General features: G+C 42.7%; 1 protein-coding gene across 4 annotated transcripts in view; it reads left to right on the forward strand.

The window, feature by feature from the left end:
* Positions 1 to 24,708, forward strand: part of PIEZO2 (piezo type mechanosensitive ion channel component 2) — a 405,850-nt gene that overhangs the window by 149,351 nt on the left and 231,791 nt on the right. For all 4 annotated transcript variants that reach the window (XM_058676955.1, XM_058676950.1, XM_058676952.1 and 1 more), the window contains exon 3: positions 546 to 671. In XM_058676955.1, the coding sequence (XP_058532938.1) occupies positions 546 to 671 (126 nt within the window). The remainder of the gene's footprint in view (positions 1 to 545; positions 672 to 24,708) is intronic.

Consider the following 24,708-nt stretch of genomic DNA (forward strand, 5'->3'; position numbering starts at 1 on the left):
GATGGTTGGTGGTGCTACTACGGTGCATCATATAACAAACAGACAAATGTCATTTTTTGTAAGTTTTATTGTATTTGAAAGCAGAGTTACACAGAGAAGCTGAAACAGAAAAATTTTCGATCCACTGACTCACTCCCCAATCAGCCGCAACAGCTGGAGCTGAGCCTATCCAAAACCAGGACCTTCCACATGATTTCAGGGACTCAAAAACTTGGGCCATCCTCCAATAATCACAGAGCTGGATTGGAAATGGAGCATCTGATTCGCAAGCCAGAGTCCATTGAGCTTGCTATACCATGTAACTGGTCCATACTGTCTTTATATTTTTGCAGTGATTATTTTTTAACCTATGTAAGGCAAAAAGAACATAAAATTGCTTTTAGCTATAGGTCATTAATTAAGCTTAGTAACACTTGTGCTCCATAGACTTTGAGACAGTCCGCCAAGAAAGTTACCTAAGAACTTCTTGTGAGGCTCTAGGAAAGAGCCACATGGCATGTTGGGTGCTATGCGCTCTCACGCGCTCTGTGCTTCGTATCCTGCAGGCCACACAGGACGGTTGCTGAAGTCGCTGTGCCTCACCAGCTTCTCCTTCCTGGCACTGCACGTCATTTTCCACATCACCTTGGCCAGCCTTGAAGCCCAGCACCGCATTGCGCCTGGTTATAACTGTGAGTACGATGCTGGTTGTTTCTGCGTATTTATACATGCATGGCAAAGCTGCTGCGCCATCACACAAATGAAAAAGTATACAATGATCATGTAAAACATTCATGGTGAATTTGGATAATTTGGCAATCCGATGAGTAAAAATACGCATGAAGAAGTTATGCCAAGGAAAATTAGGTCATGAAATCAATTTGATTACTGAAGCTTCACTATGTGTTACACAGTAGATCTCTTTCTGAGAACATACATTGTCAGTAGACCTAACTTAAAATTAAGACTGACGGGGACAGCATACTGGCTCAATGGGCTAATTGTCTGCCTTATGGTGCCAGCATTCCATATGGGTGATAGTTCTAATCCTGGCTGCTCCACTTGCTATCCAGTTTCCTGCTCACATCTAGGAAGGCAGTGGAGGATGGCTCAAGTTCTTGGGTCCGTACATCCACGTGGGAGACCTAGAGGAGATTTCTGGCTCCTGCCTCAGCTCAACACAGTTCCAGCCATTATGGCCATTGGAGAGTGAACCAGCAGAAGCAAGACCTCTCTGTCTTTCCTTTTCTCTGTAAATCTGCATTTCCAATGAAAATAAATCATTTTTTAAGAATCAAGACATATATACTCCCAACAGCTTACAGAAAACTAAATGAATTTTCCAATGAAAATAAATCATTTTTTAAGAATCAAGACATATATACTCCCAACAGCTTACAGAAAACTAAACAGCTAGTCAGAAAACTAAATACAATTTTTGCTTAAAAAAAAAAGAGGTTTATTCTTTAACATTTATTTGAAAGGGAGGAAAGGGAAAAGAGAGAGAAGAAGAGAGTCTCTTCAATCCACTGGGTCACTCCCTCAATGCCTGCAAGATCTGTTCACCCAGATTAAAGTCACGAGCTCTAAACTCCGTCCAGCTCTGCCACAAGGTTTGCAGGAACACACGTACCCAGGCCATCGTTGTCTGACTTCCCAGGTGGATCAGCAGGGAACCAAATCTAAAGTAGAGCAGCCAGGATTTGTATAAGCACTCCAGTGTGTAATGTAGGTGATGCCAGTGGTGATTTAACCAGCTACGTTACAAGGCCTGCTTCTACACATGTGTTACTCCTAGGGTTACCAACGTCCAAAAGCTGAATGACATTGTATGAATTATGACAGTGACATCCATCCTATTGCCAAGCACAATGTAAAACTAATATCTTTGAGCAAGAAAAATGTGGCCATCTCAGATTGGAAGGAATATTTCAAGGGAAACAATTCATGTTGCAAATTGTGTTTTGAAGTTGCGATCTGTATTTCTGCATTATTTAGCTACACTCTTTCCCAAATGAATCTACCATTGAGTAAATCAAGCTTTGGTTTTGGTCAGACATATGATTGTCATATGGTTGAGTAGATGGAGTACCATCTACATATTTTCAATTACACCTAAAGAAATGCTGGACTCTTTGAAATATACTACGATAATGCTTTTAACATATCACTTTTCCTATAAGCATCCATTTATGATGTGTTTGGAATTTCTTCAATTTTCATTAACATAAATCTCCCCGTGCCTGTAAAATAAAAAAAGATAAGAATTGTGCATAAATCAAAGCACATTCCATTAAATATAATTCAAATTTCCTTCATCAAGCACATATTCATAAATTATTCATTATTATTCATTCTACTGTGGGACTTTAAGTGATAGAATTCAAGTTAGTGAATTCCTTTGATAATATTTGCCAAGATGAACTTTTTTAAAAAATGTTATTACGTAAGGTATAACTTTTAAATTTATACATCCTTTATATCCCACAAACTTGAGATTGTCAATATGTACCGTGTTCACACCTCAAAATAATTTCTGCTTGCTGAATGATGTGAGAAAGTGCATGGAAGATGATCTGGTCTGAGAGGGAAAATTCATCATTTGCCCCAGGGCAGTCCAGCTATTTCTATTTCCATCCAAATGGTGATTTCCCATAGTTCTATGAAGACAAATGGAAAATTAATAAGAAACAGTGAAGTAGCATTCCTTTCTTCATGTTTACACTGTATATTGGCTCCTTTTAAAGGTATAAGACCACACACACACACACACACACACACACACACACTTGTTTTGGCTCCATCTTTGCCAGACAAGGATTCAGACTTCTTACATATTTCTAATGGGACAGAAGTTGTCACAGGAAGACCGTGTTTTCCAGTGGTGAAGGAAGGAAGCTGCACTAGATACGAGTGTACCAAAAAGTCCGGGAAAGAAGGGAGAGTTGCTCTGTGGGTGCAGTGCGTGCTTAGCTTGTTCTTGGTTTCACATTTTTCCATATATTTTCTAAAGATCTCATGGAGCTCAAGATCTTTTGTGCTGAAATAAACTCGTCTTTTAATCCCGTTTTTCCACAAACTTCTTGGGAGCAACCTCACATCGCTAGAGCTGGCCCTTCAATCTGCCTCTTCCACATTGTCATTTGCCTGCTCCGCGTCACAGAGTTAGGTTGCCCCCTCTTAATCCCACTTCCTACATATTTAGACTGCTTAATGTCATGATGCTCCCAAGACTCGGCTGGCAATGAGACGTCAGAGATGTTTTAAATTACACACAAGTGCCTTCTGCTGTTTTCTTCATGGCAGTAGAACGCGAATCTGACAGAATCTAAAAGAATGCCTTCCCTTTCCTCTTCGGGTGTTACCTCAGGAAAGTTCTCTTCTGTTCCATGAAAAAAAAAGTCCAAGTTCTTGGATGTCCTCCTAGTAAGCTTTATTTCTACAAAGCTAAATTCCAATTGGCAGTTTATATCTGCAAACATTAACATTTCAGCTTGAAGTTCCAATATTTTGGATGAAATAAAACAACGAAGACGGGATTAGGTTAAACATAGAGTTTAAAAAGAAATTTGAGGTGATTACTTCCAGTAATAGGCACCTTGAAGTTGAGTTTATAGACATCATAAATTTCTCCCGAAATACTGGTAATGCATGCAATAGTGTTGGCTCATCAGTGTTGCAGAAATTTTTTTTTTTTTTGGTTTGAATTCAGGTGTAGCAGTTAAAATAAATACATTCTTGAAGAAAGATAAAAGAGAAAGGACAAACAAACTTCAGAGCTTTGCAAACTAGTTTAGTCCAAGATTGACACAGACCAGGTTTCCAGCCTCACACATTTTTTAATGATCAAATTATGTAAACTTTAGCGAATACTGTTAGGGTCCGTAATGGAAACACTGACTTTTAATGTGGAGTTGACTTCCCTTCACGAATATTATTGTTTCTCAAGCACACGGTGTTGTGATGACACCATCAGAGTTGTAAACACAAACTCAGTTATTTTGATATTCCAAACTTGAGGTTAAGTCCTTTTTGGCAACTAGAGATATAGAGTAGAAAAAAAAATTAAATAAAATGCTAGAAACCATATTGGCCATCAGTGTTGCACATTTTGAATGTTTTCTTCATGACCAAGCCATTGGTAAATTAAAATGAAATTGACCAGACAGGTCAGGTTACCAATCTTATCCAAGTCGTATTCAAATTCAAGACCACCAAGTACCCATTTATAGGTGCTTAATTTTGTTTTGCGAACGACTTCTTTCCATATTTAAACCCATGTACTCATTAGAGTAAATGCTCCCAGCATCTTTAAGGAATCTGAGACGTGAGTTTGGGGGACAACAGTAGCATTTATAAACATTGAGTCATTGAAAGTTCTAGTTCCCCCAGAGTCCTGTGAATAACTGGCAGTACTAAAGACGTTTTCAAACCACTCTATTTGGTTTTTGACTAGCTAGCAGACTTGTTAAAGGTGCCATTGTGCAGGACTGAAACTCAATACCACTCCTTCTTCCTCTTGCTCTCCTCTTCCTTTCCAAAACGGAGATCTTAGAAGTCAGAGAGGAACCCACAAGCAGAGCAGACCTCTGTAAGCCTTGCTCAAACATGTGCTGTGCCGCTTACTAAAATATTTTTCTTCCATCACAACAGTGCTACTGAAATAAATGCAAACCCGGTTTCAATTATGTCATTGGGGATTACATAGGAGCTGTTTGTTTGACTGCATGGTAGATGCACAACCACATTAGGGAAATTTCAGGGCTGGTTTGGGTTCTTGTTCTGTGTAAAGCATGCCATTGGGGGAAAGAAACTCTTGGCTTCAAAACTACGTAAGAACTTTCTGGTGATAACAGCTACATGTGAGCACTTAACAACTACCACCAGGGTCAGCCTTCCAATGCATAACTTTGTGTGTGTGTGCCATAGCTGGGCTATAGCATTTTTTTTTGAAATCTGTTTTTATTTGTGTAACTTCTAATTTAATTTTTTAAATTTTTGATGATCTTTACATAGTTGATTAAGGCTCAAAGGATCAAGGGCTACAGGAAAGTGGGAAAGACCATTGTTTCCACATTCTCTTTTTTCCTTCCTGTATCTGGGGGAAGTGGAGAGACAAAGGGAGGAGTCACACCCACCCTCCCAACCATCCCAGGGTCCCTGATGTGGGGCATGTTCCAAGGACACTACTAAAGTGGTTTCAGTGGTTCAACAGTTCTGAATTGCTGCCAGTCTTGCCATTCCAAGCACGATGAGATCTCTTCAGAATGCACCGGTTGACATAGTGCACCTCAGCATCTCCTCTTGCACAGATTTTCACTGCCAACACTTGACTGGGGTAGTTAATCAATTTGTTCTGTCCTTTGTTGAGGTACCAGGTATCCCATGCAGGCTCTAATGTACTACCATATTCTCCATGTGCACCTGGATATGCTGTCCATTGCTCTGTCTGAGCCACTGAGGCAGCTCAGCTTTGACACATGGACTCCAGGTAATTATAAACACTCATCCTCTTATGGATGCTTGATTAATGAATTACATCACAAGTTCTTGTTACAGAAGGTACAGGTAAGTATGACATGACATAGAGTAAGATTCACATATAATGTCTCTAGATTTGACATTATCTTATATTAGAGCAAACATATGATATCTGACCTTTTGGGATTGGCTCATTTCCCTTAACATAATGATCTAGGCACCACTGGACCAATTACCTATGAATGCTGTATTTGGATCTCACGCTGCCTCTGTGGCTCCCCTCTCCTTTTTCCTGGACGTGATAGCTCTGCCTATTGTAGGACAGTAATGGCTATTATAAACGCTAAGGGAAAACACACACCGAACTGTCTCAAGTACTCAAGACTGACTTACCAGACCAACCAGCCTCCTCACTGAAACCCTTGCTAGCAGACATTCTTCTCAAAGAAACTCTCGAGCTGCCGCCTCTCGCCAGAAACTCCGCTGCGCTCCAGGCTAGAGCCTCCTTACCTATGCTATGGATTTTTAATTTATTTTCTCTTATTTCATGTACACTGCTTTTTTTGGTTACAGTGTATGATGGATGTGTATGGAAAAAATGTATCTTTGGGAAAACAATTACAGTTTGTTAATTTGAAAAAAAAGTAACATATTTCATTTTTTTTAATCACCAAGTAGCATTCCATAGTGTGGATGAACCAGTTTCTTTATCCAGTCCTCTGTTGATGGGCATTTTTGTTACTTCCATATTCTTGCAATTGTTAATTGTGCTACAATGAACACTGGAGTGCTTGTTGCTTTGTCCTGTAACAAGTTGTCTTGTGTGCCGATTAGTGTCATGACCTTGCTTGATGTGACCTGTCCCCTGTTCTGACACTCAGTCAGGTACTGGGATCTAGCCCTGCCAGACAGGCCCCAGCCATAGCTTTCATGTGGTCTGGCGTGTCGCCGTCAGTGATGTTCTGCGCCAACAGTCCAACTCAGGACTCAAATGTGGGCTGGTGAATCAGTCTGACCCAAACAGATCTCACAGACTCTCCCGTCCAAACCACCAGGTCTCAGTCCCCTTGCTTACCTTCAACTTCAGTGACCCCATCACTGGGAGTCACACAGGATTCATTTCTCACCTACACACACAGTGGTCTTATCCTGGGTACCAATTCCATACCCCTAAACACCCTAGAGCTTGCTGCCTGGCGGCCAGTGGGCGGAGCCTAGTGCCACTTGGCACTCTGCAGCCCAAAGCCCAGGACTCGCTCACAGTGTGGCAGCAGTGGTGGTGGCCAGGGCCCTAAGCATTGAGTCCAACCTAGCTTAGGTACCCTCAGCAGTTGGAACCTCCCTCCACCCAAGTCCCACTGCCAAATTCTCCCTAGGCACCTCCTGCCACAGGTGGTCAGCATTTTTAAGTAGTACACTACACATGCTTTGAGGAGCACACTGCAGTTTGGTTCAGAAGGCACTCTATTAAGTGTTTTTTTTTCCCCAGATATGCTTCTATCCTGAAATGTATGTGGCTCCTAATACCGAGGTCCAATTTATGAAGCTCTCACATAGGATAAGACCGAGGCACAGATGTGGTTGCCCATAGCACCGTTCCATTGATGGTGGCGTGGCTGCAGAGTGGGCCCCGGAGCCTCTGCTGGACCTCTTGGTGCCAGGGTTCACTCATCTCTTAACACTGAGATGAAAGACTCCACCCCACACTTTGCTAGCCATTGGTTGTGTTAATTGGGTACATACTGCAAGATTTTCAGGGTAATCTGGTGAATCAATTCTCATTAAAAAAAGCTTTTGAGCCTAGAGGAATTTTTAATTTTTTTTTTAAATCTTTGTGATAGTACCATGGAGAGCTGAGTTACTACATATGGCAAGGGTGTGCTGGGATAGCCTTTCTGCCAGGTGGAACCTTGGGAGGCTCTGTGAGGGAGCAACTTCTTGTTTCTGCGAATCCTTCTCTTTCCCTCCCACTTCAGGGCTCTATCCACTTGCTGACCTACTTAGGGACCGACGCCTCCTTTAAACATGCTGGGAGTGGATACAAGCCCGAAAGCAAGCAATCAAAAACCTGGGCCAAGTTGCAATTCTCCCTCACGACACTCCAGCCTGCCTTTACTCCTCTCAAGGATGTCAGCCTGTGCGTCCCAGACCTTCCAGTCATATCTATGTAATGAGAGAATGACCCGTGCGGAGTGGCTGCCTATCTCAACCACTGCCGTGTGAGGCCAATTGCTTTCCCATCCTCTGGCTCCCTTAGACACATGCCAGCCTGGACCTGGTCTGCTGTTCCACAGAGTAGGTGAGGCTGTTCCAGTGGAAGACACATTCTTCAACAGTAGATTCTGGATGGAAGCGACGCTGCAAGAGTCCTTGTAATCTGATATTGGATGGAGTTGATGCTCCTGCAAAATGGATGCATTGCCAAACACTAGACCCTGGGCAGAGGCCAAACAGAAAGGTCATCCTTGGCTCAGAAAACCATCAGATCACTGGCACATAAACATCTTGATTGACCTTGGAGTAACAGTTGAATGTCAGTTTGTGTGGTGCTTCTCAAGCAGCCGATCTTATTTTATTGTGAAAAGTTATCTTCATGAGGATTGTTACAGTATTTTATGTAGATGGCGAGTTCAGGTCTGTAGGTAACTGAGCTGGTTTCTTCTCTCAAGGGCAAAAAGGAAGGAGCAGTCCCATCACACAGGTTGGTGTAAGGGTTCGGGTATTGCCAGCCGTGTCTTTGGAACAGTCAATGCTCTGTGCAAATGCTCTATCAATATAAGCTGCTGTTGTTCCTATTATTAGAGAAATCCTATTTCTCGCTCAAGGTCACACTCAACCACAGGAAGCAGAAACAGCTCAGAAGCAAATACCCGGCCACGTGGATGAAATGTGCAAATTGTGAAACTCGCATGGCACTGGATAATTAACTCTGTGGGAAACCATCATTTCAGTTTCTTGTCAATTCTGTTTCATCTGGATTTGGATTTAATTTTACTCTTTGCATGATGTCTGGGATCTCAGGTAATAGGACTAAATGGCACTGGCTAGAAGTTGTGATCAAAATGTGCACCTTTGGTGAGTCAGGTCCACCTTCCAGAACCTACTCCTCCATTCCTAGGTGTTCTCACTGCCCCTGTTGGGTCCTGTGCCCCTAAATGGCCCTCCACTCATTCCGTCATATGCCCGAGAGCTGGTCATCTACCTATACCCTATAGCTCAGAGAGCCACATTATAAATTGATTATTCATTATTTAGTACTCTTCGTAGATTATAGAATTTTAGAAGAAAAAGGATTGAAAAGATAGGAAGGGATGAGACTTACTTTTGTGTTACATAATCTAATAGTTATAATCTCTTAAAAAGCACTAACTCCATTCCCATATCGTTGGTAGGGCAGTGAACCCAGAGGTAGAAACCATGTCAAGTTAGAGACAGAGTCCAAATTCAGCTACATGTCTCCTGACTGTCACAATCTGTATGTTTTCCCTTGCAACCTGCAGCCTTATGTGCTGGGAAACTCCCGAGCATGCCGTTCGATGTTGAGCAACAGCAGGATTAAGGCATGTGAATGTTGGATGCTATGCTGGCTGAAGGACAGCTATTATAATGATCAATATTAACTCTAATGACAGGTTAATAGCGTTTGGTGATTTAATGTGGTAAATGATCCCAGATTTCAAGCACATTTGAACTTCCTGGAGTGAGGACCAGGGCTGGAGGGCTAAGGAGCTAGATGCATGCTTACTGTGATGGACCCAAGTCCCCATGCTTGCTGGACCATGTCCCCAGCCGCTCCCTGGTCCTCATCTCTGTTCCTTTCCTCTGGGTAGTTCCTTTCCTAGCACTGCATCTCCGTATACTTAGCTAGTCATGGTACCTTGGCTAACTAATTTGTACTTTTAAAAGCCGAGAATCTTGTGGAGGTTTCTCTGCTGATGCAAGTCGTTCACCATGTTGACATCAATATACTAGATACTTTTCAATGTGCAGAAATCTATTTTCCCAAATGGTGAGCCTCTCAGATCCTGAATTCTTAGGCTGTTTTGAATGCTAATCTTCTGCTACACAACAACCTTTCAAGCATTCGAAAATAGCATTGATGTCACACTAAGGCACTGTTTTTCTTACGAACTTCTTGAATCCGTCATTCTCTCCCATCCCTGTTGGCACAGGTGCACTGGGATGCAGTTAGCTGTGGTAGCTGGGTCCTGATTGACCCCAGACACTGAGTGGCTGCGACGTCTGCTGTTTGGGTGGCTGTTCTTTTACCACCAACTAAAACCATCCTACTGTTTACTCAATAGATCTTCTCCTACCTGGAAATGTCAGGTCAACTTCTTCTGAGATTCTACTTGCATTGTGCAGATGTGTCTCCAGGTTTCACTGCAGCTGTCTGCATGCTGCTTCTCTTCCTACCTTCGTCCTCTTCCTCCCAGCCCTGGGCTACAGTTCAGGAGTCCCTGACACAGGACAAACACAGGACAAGTACTAACTCCCTTCACTCTTGCTCTTGCATCCCTTGTCGCACACCATTTTTTTTCTCTCTCTCTCTCTGTATATAATTATTGGAAAAACACAGGTCTTCCATCTGCCGCCCCTCAAACACCCGCAGCATCCAGGGCCAGACTAGCCCAGACCAGGGGGTGGGAACTCAATCCAGGCCTCCCATGTGATGTGCATCAGCAAGAAACTAAAATCCGAAGTGGAGCCAGGACTTGAACAGGAAGTCTGTGTCCTAAGTAACATCTTATCTGGCGTGCTGAACATCCTCCTCTGCGCATGCTTTGGGTTCTAAAGTTTGTTCTAAAGCAGCAATGCTAATAGTGTCAGTGTCTAATTACCCAGGATGCACCAGGCCTATTTATGTAGAATATCTCAGTTCTGCATGAGTCCTTGAAGGCCCTTAGCGATTTATTCACTTGTAAATGAAGAGACAGAGCAGCAGCAGAACAAGAGTTAAGTTGTGATTAAACTGTTCATTTATTTATTTTTGTAAGAGAGCAGTGGGTCCAGCCTGGGGCTGGCCTGAGGGGGCTGTACTGCCCTGAACAGTGTGCTCTGAAGAACTGCCTAGAGCTGGCTTTCTGGCCTTCTCCCTGCTCCATTGCTGCTCTCTGCTGCCTTCCCCGCCACTCCGAGCGCATTGCTCATGTCCCTTCCACCCTTGCTGGCCACTTCCTCCAAGAAATATGACTGAACTCCCCAAGCGGAGGAGGCAGGTACTTTTGGGTTCCCCCAGTATAGCAGGCACCTTTCACTCAGTTCTACGTTAAGTTATCTTCACTGTTTGAGGGTGCTCCTTAGTGTATCATGATTGGATTGAGGATTGGAATGCTTCTGTTTCATTTCTTCTGGTAACCTGAGCATTTTGCTCAGTGACTGATGAATATGCTACCATGAGAAAAGAAGAAATGAGTTGACAGACAGCCAAGGTGGAAATGAAGTGTGGCAACAGTGACACTGTAGGCTCTCTTGCTCTATGCTGTAAACAGGTCTTGGTGGCATACTCACCGCCACGACTGCTTTCTGAGTGGTGGCTGGGAGTGGCCGCAGAGGACAGAGATCTCCTCCGGCCAGCAGCTCTGTCCCAACTAATGTGCCCTCCAAGGGTGCGTGACATTCGGATTACTGTGCCCATTTCTTCTCTTTTCATTAGGGGAAAAATTTGGGAATTGTGCATCTTATTTCTCTTTTAACATGATCTACCAAATAAAATGTGTTGACATCTGTTTTCTTTGCCAAAGGAAAATTGAATTTCCATTTGGACTTGGAGAAATGAGAAGTGCAAAATATAAAAAGAAGGATCTGGAATGTGATGTAACAAATGGGGAAAGAGAAGGGCAAAGCAGAGGCTGAGGCGTTGCTTGGGGAGGAGACCCTGAGGGAGCCAGTCCTGCGTCCCACCCCTCACCCGCACCTGCTCCTGGCCCCGACCCATTAGTCACCACTGAGCGCTCAATCACGGAGCAGGAAGCTCCGATGATGTGGGATTGATTTTGTTTGCTTAAATAACAATTTCCTGACCTCGGTTCCATGATGCAGCATTTCTGGTGTAAATTATTTACAATAAAAGCACTAAGGCAAGTGAATTCAACCTCAAAATTATAGACCGACAACCTAAAGCCATAACTGTACGTTTTCAAATTTATGGTAAAATGAAAGGCCATTTCAAGGGCATGATGGAAACAGCACGATTGAGTCAAGGATCGCCCTGGCAATCCAGAAAACATTAACTGTAGGACGCGATTGTGCTTGTTCACTGACAAAACAGTGTCTATTTTAGGACTTAGCTGTGTGTTTTCCTAAATAAAAGCCATTCTTCTCCCTGTAAACAGAAGTTTGAGGTAGAATAACGTGTCTTAATTCTGAATGTCCAGAATGATCGGGAACCTGCGAGCTTCCTAACAGAGTTGCTAAGATTCATTCAGCGTTTCGAGAAAGATTTAGAGTCTTCTTTATTATTCTCACTGCAAAAAAAGGGTATCTATGGACGTGCACACAGACATATGTATATATAGTTAAAGCAAATATTGTGCCGTAATACTTTCATAGGCAGATATGCATTGATCTACTATTTATTTCCTGAGAAAGAAGGAGTATTTGCTTTGCAGATGTGTATTGTGGGATCTGTAGTTACTGTCTCGGTATCCTGTTTCCTTTACGTTGTGTGGCTTTCTGAGATAGGATCTCTAAGTTGGAAGTAGGCACTCACTCTCAGAGCCCAGAGCTACAAGCAGTGCAGTGCGGTAGGTTTCCTGTGTTGTTTGCACCAATGGATTATAATCAAACGCAAAGCACCCACGACACACTATTATTACATCAGTGTAATAAAAATACAATACACTTATTTTACTCATCTTTTGGTTTTATACAATAGAAATATAATTCTTTTTTTATTTTTTATCTTTTATTTTTTTAAACACATTTTTATTGCATTTCATTTTTTCAAAAATTAATTACATTGCATTATGTGATACATTTTCTATGCCCTGGGATTCCCCCCACCCCTCCCCACACCCTCCCCCCCCCCCACGGCGGATTGCCTCCACCTTTGTTTCCACTTTACCCACATATTGAACATCTGATTGATCAATATCTTGACATTACATTCAATAGCTACCTAGCGAATTTTTTCAGCTAATATAAGCAGAGGTACAGAAACCTTGTCTTTAGACAGCAAGCACTACTGTGTCAGTCAACCGACTGTAAGGGTATTTCCATTCGCTGTTGACTGGCAGGATGTTTCCAAGTATGCTTACAGCCCCAGAGAGAATTCGGATCTTTTACAGTAGCAAAGGTGATAGTGGTGTATGCATTTCATGATAGAATACAGCTTCCATCCACAACTGTTACAGCAAATAGCTCTCAGTTGATACTTCTGTGGAGATGCATGCCATCCCTGGAAAAGGACTTCCCAACTGTGACATTTCTACTCAAAGAACGTCCATGTGGTTTGGCTTTCATGTGGTGTAGCATGTAATGCGGCTGCCGTATCAGAGCTTGGATCTCAGACCTGGATACTCCACTTCCCATCCAGATCCCTATTCATGGGATTGGGAAAAGCAGGTTCCTGGTTGTCCTTCTGCCACTTGAGTAAAACAATAGACAGAAGACCTGTCACACTCACCTTTTCAAATACACAAAAGAAGTCTTAAACAAAAAACCTTAAGTGTCTGATGTATGTTGGGTATGCAACCACAAATCCAAAAATTGAGATGCAGTGCATTGCAAGGAGAAAGTAATTTATCCTTGAAAAAGGAAAATTTGATATGTTGTAAAGCATCCTAAGAAAAAAATGAAATTAAAAGATAAGTTGAATCAGTTGAAAAAAATTTGGAAATCAATGCCTTTATTTTTCATAATATATATTTTCAATGAGATTTGAAAGCCTCCTTGTAGGCATAAATATCTAATTTTTAAACCAAAATAAATTTACCTTTGATTTTGTCTTTCACAAAATTTTGAAATTCAAACTGAAGGCAAGGGGTTCCTCACTCACAGGAGACCTGTGAGGAAAAGGGGGAAGGCTGGAAGAAAATGTTAGTTGTAATGTGGGGTTATGGGGGGCAGATGAGAAGTTGTTCAGCATCCCCTATTTCCTGTACATTTGGCCTGCGTTTCCCAAGCTTTCTCATTCTTTTTGAGATTCTTCCATTGAGCAGAACCTCTGAAAATAATTCTAATCAGGTTCTCCATTTGAGTAAGCTGCATGATTTCTTGTCGTTTTACTTCTATGGCTCAGCAAAGCTTTTGGTCCCAGGTTCTTAGGCAAAATGCCGTTGTAAGAATCAAGGGTAGGGAGCCACTCTGGATGATTCCACCTGTAACTGTCGGAGGGCAGCCATTGCCATGAATGCCCACACATCGTCCAGGGAAAGCCAACATTCTGGAATGCAGACGCTTGGCTAGAGAATGCTTTCATGAATGGTTCCAACACCCCATGCCTAGTCCCCATGTCTAGTCCCCATGTCTAGTTCTTAGTTGTTGGTCTAACCTTCCTTCCTCTGAGGTATAGCATCCATCTCATACGTGGACGTGTGCATTTAAGGTTGGAGAGCTCGGGCCTGGAATCAGCCATTATGGAATTGTTTCCTGTTGGATTCAAATTCTCTTTCTTGAGCTGGATCCCATCAGCAGGAGTAGAGTGTAGGGCTGCCTTTTTTCTTTGCTAGCTTGAGTGGAAATGATGTTCTAATGGGAATTTCCTGAGTAATATAGAAGCAGACTCACTTTGGAATATCTCTAATCTCAGAAAACAAGTGTGATATTACCAATGAAGCAGTCCAGACTCTTCATTTTAGGATTAAGGCAATGGGAGACCCAGCCCTTCTGTGGCTCTTACGGGTTGGACATTGGCCCATATGCAGTTAAAAATAATTTTAAGGAAATCTAGAATAGAATTCTAAATTAGGGTAGAAGACTTTCTCTAATTGGAGAAACCAGCTCAGGAAAAAAAAAACAATAAATATCAATCACTCAAGAAACATTGAAATTTGAGGCAATTGCAATATAATTATTGTTACTGTAAAGATCCTTGAGAATCATGATAGTTGTTTGAAACTAGATTTAAAATGCTTTAAGTGAGTTCTAGAGTATTTTGTTGATGCAATCCAGTGTTAATGCATAAGGTACACATTGTATTAGTTTGGCAATTCTCAGATTTTTTTTTAAGTTTTATTTGTTTTTATTTGAAAGCTGGATATACAGAAAGGAGGAGAGACAGAGAGGAAGATCTTTCCTCCGATGGTTCACTCCCCAAGTGACCGCAACGGCTGGAGCTGAGCCAATCTGAAGCCAGGAGCCAGGAACTTCTTCCAGGTTTCTCACTTCTTCCAGATTCAGGGTCCCAAAGCTTTGGGCCATCCTCGACTGCTTTCCCAGGGCACAGGCAGGGAGCTGGATGAGAAGTGGAGCTGCCAGGATTAGAACCAGCGCCCATATGGGATCCCAGTACATTCAGGGTGAGGACCTTAACCGCTACACTATCACGTTGGGCCCAATTCTCAGACTTAGTTTCATTACAATAATAAGGAAATAAGCTGCAATCCTCTTGTAAGATCAAGCCGAGACTTTTTGTTTTTGCATTTTGCTTTTAATTTTCAGAAGATTTATTTTATTTTTATTGGAAAGTTAGATTTACAAAGAGAAGAAAATGTAGAAAGATCTTCCATCTGCTGGTTCACTCGCAAACAGCTCCAACAACCAGAGCTGAGCCGATTCAAAGCCAGGGGCCAAAAGCCTCTTTTGGGTCTCCCATGCAGGTGCAGGATCCCAAGACTTTGGGCCGTCCTCAACTGCTTTCCCAGGCCACAAGCAGGGAGCTGGATGGGAAGCGGAGTAGCTGGGACGGGAACTGGCACCATATGGGATCCTGGCACATGCAAGGCAAGGACTTTAGCCACCAGACATTTCGCTGAACCTGCATTTTGCTTTTTAATGTGTTTATCTGAGAGATGAATGGGCAGAGGACATGGAGAAGGAGAGCAACCACCCGCTGGCGGTGTCCCAGATGACCACAGTGATGAAGCGGGGGTGAATCTGGGAGGCAGGCGGTCACTTGGGGTCTCTCCTGGTGCTCTCCTGGTCGCTGCCAGGGATCTGCATCCGGAGGCAGCTGGCAGCCACAGCCGGCTTGAAACCCAGGACTCAGGTGAGGCAGGAGCGTTTCTAAACTAGACTAGTCTTGCCCCTGGAACCTTTTGATTTCAAATGTTCCAAATGTTATTTTCAAAAATATCTAGACTGATTTGATCATGAAAACAAAATATGCATGTGCAACATTGCTATACTGTGTTTCATAAATATTTACATAATTTACATGTTAGTTAAATTCAAAGCTTAATTTACTTCAGTGTAATGACTTTTAGATTTCTGAAACTGTAGAAAGTGAATAATACACACCAAGTAGACTTAGGATTCTCTGAAAATCGAAACAAGACAGCTTTCACGGTTACCTGGGAAGCAGCATTTATGACATGATATTGATTATTTCTAGATAACGAGGGTATAATCTTAAAGCTGAACTAATATGAAATACTTTGTGATTACATCAGTCAGTGCTGTGGTGTGGCAGGCTAATTTGCTGTCTGTGACACCGACATCCCCTATGGACACCAGTCCTGCTCCTGGTGCGCCCCTTGGATCCAACCCCCTGCTAGGCCTGGGAAAGCAGGGGAGGCTAGCTCAGGTCCCGGAGCCCTGCACCCATGTAGGAAGTCACTCCTGGCTCCTGGCTCTTCAGGGAGTGAACCAGCAAGTGGAACTTCTCTCTCTAGTTCTCCCTGTTCCTCTCTGTAACTGTGACTTCCAAAGAAAATCATAAATTTTTTTTGAAGATCGAAGTTGTTATCTATTGATTAAAAGAATATCAAGTGAATATTTTACTTAAGAGAAACAAATGTTTGTTATATCAGACTATACACATATCAAACTTTCTCGTCAAGTCTGATAAGAATGTCTGTCCCTAAGCTGTTAAACACGTCACTGTTTCTCACGAGGATTCGTAGTGTCTTACTGGGTGACAGAAAAATGAATTTCCTGCAAGTTTCACAGTGGGGATTGATGGTACTGAAAAATCAACAAACGAAAGGCAGAAACTTGTCATCAATGCTAAGACTTAGTTCGTTGTATCTGATTGGATGTGGCAAGGGATATCTGATGCCAACTTTCACATGTCTTTGGACCCGAAAACTTCACATGTGATAGCTCCGTCGATCCAAGCAAGCGATCACTGCTGAAATTGCTGCCTAAGAATGTGGCTTTTCCTACTCACAAGGCTGAGATCAAAGCAGAGGGGAGAACATTTGGCCTAACTGAAGCCCTGGGTTGGGATCGCTGCATCCCACAGTGGAATGTCTCAGTTGGAGTCCTAGTTCTTGGGATTCTACAAGCCAGCCAATGTGCACCCTAGGAAGCGGCAGATAGATTTCTGAGATAGCCTGAGATAGATTTCTGTCACTTACCGGGGAGACCTGAACTGCATTCCTAGCACCCAGTGTCGGCCTGACCCAGCCACTGTGGGCAACTGGGAAATGAGCCAGCAAGTAAGAATCCTTCCTCTTCCTCGCCTTCTCCATCTTTCTCTCCTTTCTCCTCCCCGCCTCCTGTCTCTCCCTCCCTCCCCTTCTTCCTCTGCCACTTCTTTCTTGCCCACCCCCATTTCCTTCCCTCCTCCTCTCTCTCTTCTACTTCCCATTCCATCTTCTAGCTCCCATTTCCTTCTTACCTCTCAATTTATGAAAAGATTCATTTATTTTTATTGGAAAGGCATACAGAGAGGAGGAGAGACAGAGAAGAAGATCTTCCATCTGCTGGTTCACTCCAGGTTTCTCACGCGGGTGCAGGATCCCAAGGCTTAGTCCTTGACTGCTTTCCCAGGCCACAGGCAGGGAGCTGGATGGGAAACAGGTCTGCCGGGATTAGAACCTGTGCCCATATGGGATCCCTGCATGTTCAAGGCGAGGACTTTAGCCACTAGGCTATCGCTCTGAGCCCTTTTTAAAAAGCAAATGGCAGAATGCAAAAGTTTTAGAAACACCATTGATAGAATCATGTACCTGTTCACATGAAGTCTGTTGAGGGGAGCACTTTTTGACCATAAAGACTTTGAGTATAACCCAAGACAAATAACTTTTTCATTTAAAATAGCTTTTAGAATCACTGGTTGATACTTTAAAATTACAGTGAGAGGTATCTAATGATTAAGAATTGATCATTAATCTACAGTTTGTTAATACATACACTAAGCTGTGTTATGTTATAGGCAGAGACTTGGAGTAGCACCAACATTTATCTTACTTTTACAATTGTTATTTATTCTTAGGCTTGAACCATAGCAGTAAGCAATTTTGATAATTTTTAAAGATTTATTAATTTTTATTGGACAGTCAGATATACAGAGAGAAGAGACAGAGAGGAAGATCTTCCGTGTGATGGTTCACTCCCCAAGTGACCGCAACAGACAGAGCTGAGCAGATCCGAAGCCAGGAGCCCGGAGCCTCTTCTGTGTCTCCCACATGGGTGCAGGGTCCCAAGACTTTGGGCTGTCCCTGACTGCCTCCCCAGGCCACAAGCAGGGAGCTGGATGGGAAGCGGGGCTGCCGGGATTAGAACCAGCACCCATATGAGATCCCAGCACATGCAGGGCAAGAACTTTAGCCGCTAGGCTATTGCACCAGGCCCAATAATAATCTTAAAATGTATTATACCTTAGCAATTTCTCAAGTAAATTTTACACTCATCAGTAGACAATTCTCAGGGTGTTGCTGCTTTGCAATTTTTTTTTTTTAAAGTATTTGACAGACAGAAAGAGGGAGAGAAAGAGCGAGAGAGCTCCATTCACTGATTTGCTCTTCAAATATCCACAGCATGTTTGGCTGGGCCAGACAAAATGTGGGAGCTGGGAGCTCAATTCAGACCTTCCATGTGTGCGGCAGGGCCTGGAGTACTTTAATCATCACGCTGCCTTTAGATTGCACATTCCCAGGAAGCTGGAGCTGAGAGCAAAGCTGGGACTCTGGCATGGAATGTGGTCCCTAAGTGGTGCCCAGCTTGAAACACTGGTCTTCTATCCTGGGTCGAACAGACACCCTCAGGACTATTATTTACATTTTAAAGTGTGGCCCAAAATACCCTAGAATATATTTATGCTTCATGGTCTTAGCGCTTATTTTAAATAGGCTATCTGAAGTAGATCAGTGTATTTCTGGAGAAAACATGTGTGTTGTGTCCAGCAGGATCACACAGTTCTAACTTTGATTTATCTAGTCATTTATTTTGAATTGATAAATATGATATGTATAGGTATGAGACACGATGTAGTGTTTTGTTCTATACATAAATGATAAAACAAGATTGTCATGCTCTTAGAATGTGTATTAATTCACCAATGTAGTTTTGTTGTGACATTAAAGATCTGTTCTTGGGCCTGGCACCATGGCCTAGCGGCTAGCGTCCTCACCTTGAAAGCACCAGGATCTCATATGGGCGCCAGTTCTAATCCCAGCAACGCAGCTTCCCATCCAGCTCCCTGCTTGTGGCCTGGGAAAGCAGTGGAGGACAGCCCAAAACCTTGGGACCCTGCACCCGCGTGGGAGACCCAGAAGAAGCTCCTGGCTTCAGATCGGTTCAGCTTAGGCCATTGTAGCCATTTGGGGAGTGAGTCAGTGGATGGAAGATCTTTTTATCTCTCCTTCTCTCTGCAAATCTGCTTTTCCAATGAAAATAAATAAATCTTTCAAAAAGAAATCTTTTTTTTTACATTTTATTATTATTGCTATCATTTTATGATACAGCTTCATATTCCCTTATCCCCTCCCCAGTACCCTCCCCCCCAGTTCCTCTATATCATTACTAACATATAGTTCTTCATATACAGTCATATGTCCATCATTGCGGGCATGGACAATGGCAGAGAGTCCAGCATCCTATTGTCAAGATATAGTAAACAGTTTCATTGTAAGTCCATTTTGTCTGGAAGCAGAAATCCATACTGCACTGCATCCTCACATCTGGATGTTAGTCTCCATTTCACAGCTACTGTACATCCCCTTAAATGAAAAGTCATAATACAAAATCAACAATAGAAAGAAAAATAGAAATTTACAATGCCCTGAAGTTAAATGACATGTTACTAGATATGACAGTCTCCATTACACAGCTACTATACATCCCCTTAAATGAAGAGCCACAAAATAAAATCTTTTTCAATCAATAAAAAGAAATCTTACAAACGCTTTTACTAGGGCCTGGCACGGTGGCCTAGCAGCTGCAGTCCTTGCATTGAATATTCCGGGGTCCCATATGGGCGCCGGTTCTAATCCCAGCAGCCCCGCTTCCCATCCAGCTCCCTGCTTGTGGCCTGGGAAAGCAGTGGAGGGTGGCCCGGAGCCTTGGGATACAGTAAATCCCTGTGCTTTTCTCTTCCCTCTTCCAGTCTCTTTTCGTCAGCATTCGTCCCTTCCTTCACCTTGCCCATCCACAACCTTTCGTTACAATCTTCTGTTTTTTTTTTTTTGAGATGGGACTTTTTTTGGATTTCACAAAGTGTTTATACACTTCTGCGCCTACCTATTTCACTTAGTGTGATCTCTGATTCTCTCCATGTTACCTCCAGCAATGAAATTCCCTTCTAGTACAAGTCTGGGCTGTTTCATTGTGTGTAACACATTTTCCTTATCCATTTCTTTGATGAAATGTCAGGCACCCATTTTTCTTTTTTTAGTTGAAGATTACTTTATGGATTGTAGGGGTTATTTGTGGTGCTATTTGAATTGTAGCGTTGGAATTTTCATGGGGATTGTACTGGGCTTGTAGATTGCTTTGGTAGGATTTTTACAATATTAAATCTTCCAAAACGTGAATATGGAAATTCTTTCTATCTCTGTGTGCCTTGTTTAGTTTCCTTCAGCAACATAGGATACTTCCCAAAATACGGGTCTTTAATTTATGCCTAAGTATTTTGTTTATTTCATGCTATTCTAAGTGGGTCTGTTTACTTAATCGCCTTTTTGTATAGTTTATACCTGATATATAGAAATGCTATTGATTTTTGTTTGATGCTTTCCAGAACTAACAACTGAAGAATGTTGCTATTGGAACTTTGAGTTGATTCAGAATTATAGAACTGAATCATGATAAAACTCCTTAGATGAAAATTGCTTTCCAGGTAGCTGAGTTGGTCAAAGCCTCTTTTATGGATTTCATGAAATAAGATTTCATTTAAAGATCTTTCTAAAGACTCATATTGTATTTGGAATGCAGAGTTACAGAGAGGGAAGAAAGGGGAGCGATAGATGTTTGGTCCACTGCTCCACTTCTTAAGGTGTGGCGACAGCTGGAACGAGCTGCTGCAAAGCCAGGAGCCAGGAGTCTCTGCTGCATCGCTCATGGGGGTGCCAGGGTTTAAACCCTTGTGCCACCCTCTGCTTTTTCCACAGGTATTCAGGATGGCGCAGGGAAGGGGCTGGGCTGGAAGTGGAGCAGCCAGCATTCACACCGGTGCTCATATAGGATGCAGGAACCAAGGCAAAGTCTTAGTCTAATGTGCCACAGTGCAGCCCCTAAACTTCAGATTTAATCATAAGATATCCAGAATCAAGGAAAGCCTGGCTCAATTTTACTAATTCATCACTCAAGAAATATTTACATTTTGTGTTAGTCACTGCTCCAGATACTGGGGGTAAAGGTAGGTTACAAGCAACATCAGTAAGAATAACAAAAATGGAAATCTTAGCTTCAGAGGAATTAATATTCTAGATTACAGACTGCTCCCTGCTTATGGCCCGGGAAAGCAGTTGAGGACGGCCTAAAGTCTTGGGACCCTACACCCATGTGGGAGACCCAGAAGAGGCTCCTAGCTGCTGGCTTCTGATTGGTGCAGCTCTGTCCATTGTGGTTGCTTGGGGAGTGAATCAGCGGATGAAATACCATCCTCTCTGTCTCTCTTCCTCTCTGTATATCTGCCTTTCCAATAAAAATAAAATAAATCTCTTTTAAAAAGTGGATATATAAAAAAACCCTAGCATCCCAGTGTTCACACCCAGGCCTCCTGTTCCAGCAGGCATCTAACTCCAACTGAGTGCTTCTATTTTTGGTTGAGTTTTCTTCCAAAAGAATGCACTTTGTATAAAGTTGTTTACAGAGAACTGAAATGTTAAGTAGATTGGAGGAAAACGCTAGAAGGCAAGCACTTCCTTTCTGGTAAAGATGTGTTCACGTCTTTCTCACCTCAGGATCCCCAAGCAGTAAGTAGGTAACCCCAAGAGGACGCATCCAAACAGGGTACCATGGATGTCATTCCCAGACAGCGGCCACCCGGCCATGCTGGAGACTGTCACGTAGTTTCTTCCTGCCTTGTCTGATTTGCAACCAAGGCTCAGCTTCAATTTTTCTTTCCCATTTAAATGTGATTTGGCATGTCTTCCAAAAACTCTTCATTGTTTACACCTGCACATTTCCTTTGTACTGCAAAATACAGTGAAAGGAAACATTTGTTCTCCAGAGGTCTTCAAGTGGAGCAGGCTCCTGTGTTCCCAGCTCTCCTCACTTTCTATTTTTTTTTCAGTCTTTCCACTGATTTAATTTTGTCTTCCATTCTTCTCTTTCACTTCTTGATTCTTTCTCTATTTATTGATAATTTACCATAAGCAAGTGTTATGTAAAGCATCTGAATAACTTGAAGGACCCCACAAGAATATTTCGTCTCATTAAGTTCATATTTTGGGGGGAAATAAAGGTAAACATTACATGAAGTAAATCATGAAAGAGGAATAAAAGGAAAGGCTCCAGCACTCAGAGTCCCCGTTCAATCTGGCATCAGAAACACCTGTTCCATCAGATCCTCCTGGATCCTGCCTCCGGCTCTTCTTGTTGCTTGTTTCAGCTGCCCTCACCATGGCAACCAATCCCAAGGCGGCCCCAGCTATCTTCGTGCAACAGAAGCACTCAGACTTGAAGCTTGCACCCCTGCCTGAAGTCTTCCCATTAATATTAAACATGGGATGCTGGGAAACACCTGAAAGATGAGGCCATATGGGAAAGGCCTTCTACTTTGAGAGTCAGGAGCCGGGGATTGGGGGCGGGGTGGGAAGAATTGATCTTTTTTCCTACTAAGATGAGTTCTCAGTTGCCTCTGGAAAGACAGTCATGGCAAACCCAGCACTTAATTGTACCAGATGGTGACCAATTGATGATACATCCTGGGTTTGGATGGTGAAAACCCAGCATGTTCTTCAACACTCAAGCTTATGTCCCACTGTGGGCATGAGGAATCTCTAGAAATAGTAACTACAGCTTTCCGGTTTGGTGCCTAAGCAAGAAAATCCAGGTGTGTTTCTGCCAGCTCACCTGTGCAGAAATGCGCTGGGTACTGACAACTGACACATAACTGATGGGCTGTCCTGTTTGACCTGGATCTGACTGACAAAGCAACACCCAGAGAGCGGGTTGCATTAGATTCCTAGAACCTGCTCAGTTCTAGCAAAAATGTGTCATGAACATGCCATCGCTTATGAGGACTTGGAAAATAGCCATAAAATGTTTTCATTTCTGATAAGTGAATGCAGAGCATGATGAAAAAGATTCTCTTCGTCCCACCTCATTTTCTTCTTCTGTCTCTTCTTCTTGTCATTTCTCTTCTTGGCTGACTGGCTGCTGTTTGGGACATGTCTCAGAGTGGTAGTGTTGGGATGTGGTGGAATCCTTAAGAAGTGAAACCTAAGCGGAAGGTATGGAGTCAGCTGAGGAGCTGACTGGGAAGAGCTAGCTTCTTTCTCATGTGAACTCATTTTATCTACCATGAGCTCCCCCCCAGAGCCAAGGGGTCACCAGTATTTTGTCTTAAATCTAACTGAATGAACCCCTTTTCTTTATAGAGTTAGCTTGCCTCCAGTATAGCATTATAGTAACAGAAAAGAGATTATTACAGTGCTAGATTTCTCTTTAAGATTCCCTCTTTACACGGCTTTAAGATTGGATAGCCCCTCCACTCCCTTCCCCAGCAGTTATTGACCAGGAAATGTGAGTAATTGGCCAGCATCTCTTATGTGACTTTTCAGCTACAAGATGGTCTTCTTTCCAGAATATAAGAAACTGGCCCACCTGATTCCATGTGGTTCCATTGTGTCACAGTGGCTTTGCCTGCTTAACATGCATCTGTGGTCCACACACTTTCTGCTTATGATCACCTGGTGGGTATGTAAGGGTGAGGGCAACAGGTTTACCCAATTGCTGTTCTTTCTATTGCTCATGGGCAGTCAAAGGAGAAACTTCTCCAAAAAACAGACCTGGAACCTGGTGAAAATTCTTTTAAGTCAGCACATTGTTATTTCCCAATTGTTTTCCTTATTTTCATTATTGTCATGTAGGACAAATATGCAAATGCTTAGAGACTCTAACTTTGTTGAAATCCCTAAACAACAAAGTCACAGGAAACAAAATCAACATGCAGAAAAATCAATTGCATTTCTATATACTGGCAAGCAATTATTTGATATAGATTTTTTGAATATTCTCTTCATAATAGCATGGAAAGAAAAGCTTTCATGTAAACTTGACAAAGTATGTACAACGTCCATACACTGCTAAGAGAAATAAGCTTTTACCAAACAGAAATGCATTGTGTTTTGACTGGAAGACTTCTTACTGAGAACACTTCAGTTTTCTCCAAACTGCCCCATAGGTTCAACACAGCTCTAATCTGATCCCAGGGGAATATCAACAAGTGGATCCTAAAATATATACATATAGAAATAAATGAACTAGAATAGTCAAAATAATGCTGAATATTAAAAATAAAACTCTGAAGACTCACATGATCATATTTCACAACTCATGAAGTCGCATAGATCCACATGCTATATTGACAACTTGGAGCCTCTCAGATCCGTTAAGACCATACTACAAGACCCTGTTCTCAACCAAAATGTACCCTACCCAGAAGCAAAGGCCTCCACCCGACTAGTCTGTAATGAGCGAGCGGATCCATGCCACCCAGCTCTCCATAGGATGAACTTCAGTTCCCTGTTAGCCACAGCGTTATTCCAATAAGTTACTCCCACCCTCAGAGAGTCAGCAGAGCCCGCCTTTCCTCTTGATAGACCGAAGGCTGCCCCTCCCATGCCCCGCTTATTTCTTGTTCCTAGACACACCCCTGAGTGGCCCTGCCTAGGGTGAGGCGCCCTTCTCAGGGTACCCATGAGAGTCTGCCTAGCCATCTGAGTGGTCCAGTGCTGTGCTGTCTGCTCACCC

The sequence above is a fragment of the Ochotona princeps genome, chromosome 18, assembly GCF_030435755.1.
Source record: "Ochotona princeps isolate mOchPri1 chromosome 18, mOchPri1.hap1, whole genome shotgun sequence".
NCBI classification, from domain to species: domain Eukaryota; kingdom Metazoa; phylum Chordata; class Mammalia; order Lagomorpha; family Ochotonidae; genus Ochotona; species Ochotona princeps.